The following is a 3,790-nucleotide window of genomic DNA, read 5'->3' on the forward strand; positions in this document are numbered from 1 at the left end:
CTTGAAGAAAAAGAAAACCAATTTGAAGAAATAAGAAAAGAAATTGAAACACAGAGGAGGAAAATGGAAGAAAAAACACAAAAAACTAAAGAAAGTACAATAAAACAAGAACAATTAAATGATTTAAAGAAAAAAAATAAAGAATTAAAAAAACGAATTGAAAAAGGAGGTCTCGATATAGAAGCTAGAGAAAGAGAAATTACAAGAATCTGCAAAGAATTTGAAATAAAAAAACAAACAAGTGAAGAAGAGATTCAAAAGATTGAAGAACAAAACAAAGTGCTATTTGAACAATTAGAACAAAAACAAAAAGAGTTAGAAAAGTTAGAGGGGATTGATGTGAAAATTATTAAAGTAAATTTACAAGATATAAATGAAAGAAATAAAAGAAGTATAAAAGAGTATAATAGAATAGAATTAGAAATTAGTGGGAGTACAAGTAAAATTGATGAATGGAATAGTTATCTTAAAGAAATGAATATTCATTTGGAAGAATTGAAAAATAGAATGGAAAAAGATGAAATAAAAATTGATGAAACACAAATGAAACTTACAAAGAAAGAATTAAACGAAAAAACTGATGAATTAAAAAAAATCGAAGAAGAGTATGAAATTCTTCTTAAAAAGATTGAAGAACTAGAAACTGAAGAAGATAAAATCAAAGAACAAATCGAAGAGATTAATGGAAATAACTCTGAGTTAACTGAAAAAAGACAACATTGTGAAAAAGAAATTCGTTCCATTTTTAAACATATTCGGGAATTATTACATATTGCTGAAATTCATGAAGAAGACGAATATATTAAAAATATGTTAAATCATAATGAAACAGATAATCAAATGGATGAAGAAAAAATTCGAATTGTTGGTATTTCACTTAAAGATGTTGTGGATGAATTAAAAGAAATTAATCGAAAAGAGGTATTGGCTATGATAGAAGACGAAAAGAAAAAAATTGAAAATATGATAGAAAATGTTAATTTGAAAATTATTGCAACTTTCATCAAAGTTAACAAAGAGTATCAAGAAAAATGGGATATAATGAATGAAGCTATAAAAAAACAAGAAGACTGTAAATCAACATTAGAGGCATTGAAGAAAAAACGTTTTGATGAATTTATAAATGGATTGACAGAGATATCTTTCAAATTGAAAGAAATGTATTATTTATTGACACAAGGAGGTGTTGCTGAACTTGAACTGGTTGATACATTAAACCCATTTACTGAAGGTGTTGTGTTTAGTGTTAGACCACCAAAAAAAGCTTGGAAAAATATTACTAATTTATCAGGAGGAGAAAAGACCTTAAGTTCATTAGCACTCATATTTGCTTTGCACCATTACAAACCAACACCCATTTATGTTATGGATGAAATAGACGCTGCATTAGATTTTAGAAATGTTAGTATTATAGCTCATTATATTAAAGAACGTACAAAAAATGCTCAATTCACTATTATTTCATTACGTCCAGAGATGTTTGAATTAGCAGATAGATTGATGGGAGTATATAAAGTAAAAGATGTATCATGTTCTGTTTCATTTGACCCAAATGCTTATAACTTAAACAATAATTGATTTTTTTAATGAAAGTTCTCTAAGAAAAGTAATGTGAAATTTCATTACACTTTTTAAAATGAATATATCTAGTGATAGTAAATGTCCATTCTAACAAATATGAAAACATCATTTCTTGATGTACTGAAAGGAAAAGACAAGGACGGTATTCAAGCTTATTGCTCAGAGATTTTTCAAAATAGTGATCTCCAGGAAATGAAAGGTATTGTCCAAGCAATCATTACTTTGATTGGTTCTAAACACAATAGCCAACATTTCACTGTTTATGACCTTTCTTTAATAATAGACTTATCCAATATTTCCTTAGAAAACACTCAAGAAATATTATTTCAAATAGTCACTACTCCAACATATCGTGAAATCTTAATTCCTCTCGAAATTTATTTTAAATTAATTGACTTATCAATAAACACAAAAAAAGAATATATGTTGACTCAACTATTACAATATCATTTAATCCCAGACAATAAAGCAGTTGCTATGAAACTCATTTCGTGCAAGTCTCAGTCTAGTGCATTGTTTTACGCTGGGTTAGACATATTAAAGAGAACAAATAATTATGAAGAGTTGATTAATATCTACTTATCTCAAGGTGACATCTTTATGGCACTTAAATTGGCAGATGTGTCTCGAAGGAGTATTTCAACTCAGACAATCAAAAATTGTTTGTTGAAACGAAATAACTCAATTATAAAAGCTCAGTTTGAGTGTGATTACCAACAATTCATTTAATTTATTAAATTAAAGGGGATTTTAGTTTTATATCAAAAAGTGATAAAAATGAGAAGGGATAATAAATTAAATAAATTAAGAAGTGAACAGACGGTATTTTAGGTATTTGTTCATCTACTAAACTGATGCCATGATGACGATATTAGAAAATGCAATGATGACAATTATCAATAAAGTGACTAATAAGAATTTAGCTTGTGGGGGTTCAACCACTTCAAGGGCAGGACGTTTTGTGATGAAAGACTTACCATCTGCACTTTTAATCATATCTTTAAATTTCAAGATAGCAATTAGTTAGTTTAAATAATTTGGTTCATAGTTTTGTTATCATTGAAATAAATGGTGAATTTTGACCAGTAAAGAATCATTTTTGAGAGAATAGAATATTTACTAATACAAATAGTATTTATCTAACGGTTTTCAAGAGATGAAAAAAAAGAAGACTCAGATGTAGTTTTCATAAGAAAGGTGTATAAAAGAAAATAAAACAATAAAGTTAAAAGAATAAGAGAAAGTAAGTAATGAAGAAGAAGACCAATCAAAATTAAATGAAGAAAGAAGAAAGATAAAACAAGAACTGAGAAAAGAACTTAGAAAATAGAAAATAAATAAAAAGAAGAGATGGAGAAGAAGGATAATATTGAAAAAACACTTATGAGTATTATAGAGAATATTAAGAAAAATAGAAAGCTTGTTGACCAAAATATAAGTAATTTAAGTATTGTATTTAATATTATCAGAGAAAATATTGAAAATATTAATGGAGAAAACATTGAAACAATTATCAAAGAAACAATCAAAACAATTGATAATAATAAAGAAGTAGAACAACTTAATGTTATTGGGATTGCAATTTGTACATATTGTTTACCAGTTATTAAAAAGGAGAAAATAATTAATTTAATAGTAGATTACGTTAAAACATTTCCTAATGAATTTGAAACAGAAGCACTTATTTCCTTGACAATTGTTATTTACGAATTTATGATTATGACAGGAAATAAAACTATTAATAAACAATACTATTTTGGATATTCAAATATGGTATTAAATAAATATTCAACAAATGAGGATATTGTTGAATATTCAATGAGATTATTATGTAGAATAATTAAAGGAGATGAAGTATTAATAACAAATATTATTGATAAACAAATTTGGACAATGTTAATGACAATTAGTGGAAAATATTACAATAACAATCAAATACAAAAGTATTTATTAAGAATACTTAATCAAATTATTTGTAATTTAACTATTAAAGAAAATAAAGAACTTATTATTCAATATTATTTAAATCGAATTAAAGAATCAGAAGGAGAAATAAAAGAATTGTTGTATAATGGAATATATTATTGCACTAAACAAAGTATCAATAATAATGATTTTATTAATTCGATTCTCCAAATTATTGGTGAAGAATTAAAAGAAGATAAAGAAAATAATTCAATTATCATTAGTAATTGTTTTGGAATATTAA

At 25.5% G+C, this 3,790-nt stretch overlaps 2 protein-coding genes across 2 annotated transcripts in view, besides 4 other annotated features; both read left to right on the forward strand.

The window, feature by feature from the left end:
- EDI_015760 (structural maintenance of chromosomes protein, putative) overlaps positions 1 to 1,578 on the forward strand; it is a gene marked incomplete at both ends in the record, with an annotated part of 2,867 nt that extends 1,289 nt beyond the window's left edge. Inside the window, one exon of the mRNA XM_001738661.1 lies at positions 55 to 1,578. Within this exon, the coding sequence (XP_001738713.1) occupies positions 55 to 1,578 (1,524 nt within the window). The remainder of the gene's footprint in view (positions 1 to 54) is intronic.
- Positions 5 to 165: a microsatellite.
- Positions 1,579 to 2,368: 790 nt separating the features above from the next.
- Positions 2,369 to 2,389: a sequence feature (AT_rich).
- Positions 2,390 to 2,771: 382 nt separating this feature from the next.
- Positions 2,772 to 2,932: a microsatellite.
- EDI_015870 (uncharacterized protein) overlaps positions 2,932 to 3,790 on the forward strand; it is a gene marked incomplete at both ends in the record, with an annotated part of 1,171 nt that continues 312 nt past the window's right edge. Inside the window, one exon of the mRNA XM_001738662.1 lies at positions 2,932 to 3,769. Coding sequence (XP_001738714.1) covers positions 2,932 to 3,769 — 838 coding nt within the window. The remainder of the gene's footprint in view (positions 3,770 to 3,790) is intronic.
- Positions 3,526 to 3,609: a sequence feature (AT_rich).

The sequence above is a fragment of the Entamoeba dispar genome, genomic scaffold (assembly GCF_000209125.1).
Source record: "Entamoeba dispar SAW760 scf_1105229461617 genomic scaffold, whole genome shotgun sequence".
Taxonomy (NCBI): domain Eukaryota; phylum Evosea; order Mastigamoebida; family Endamoebidae; genus Entamoeba; species Entamoeba dispar.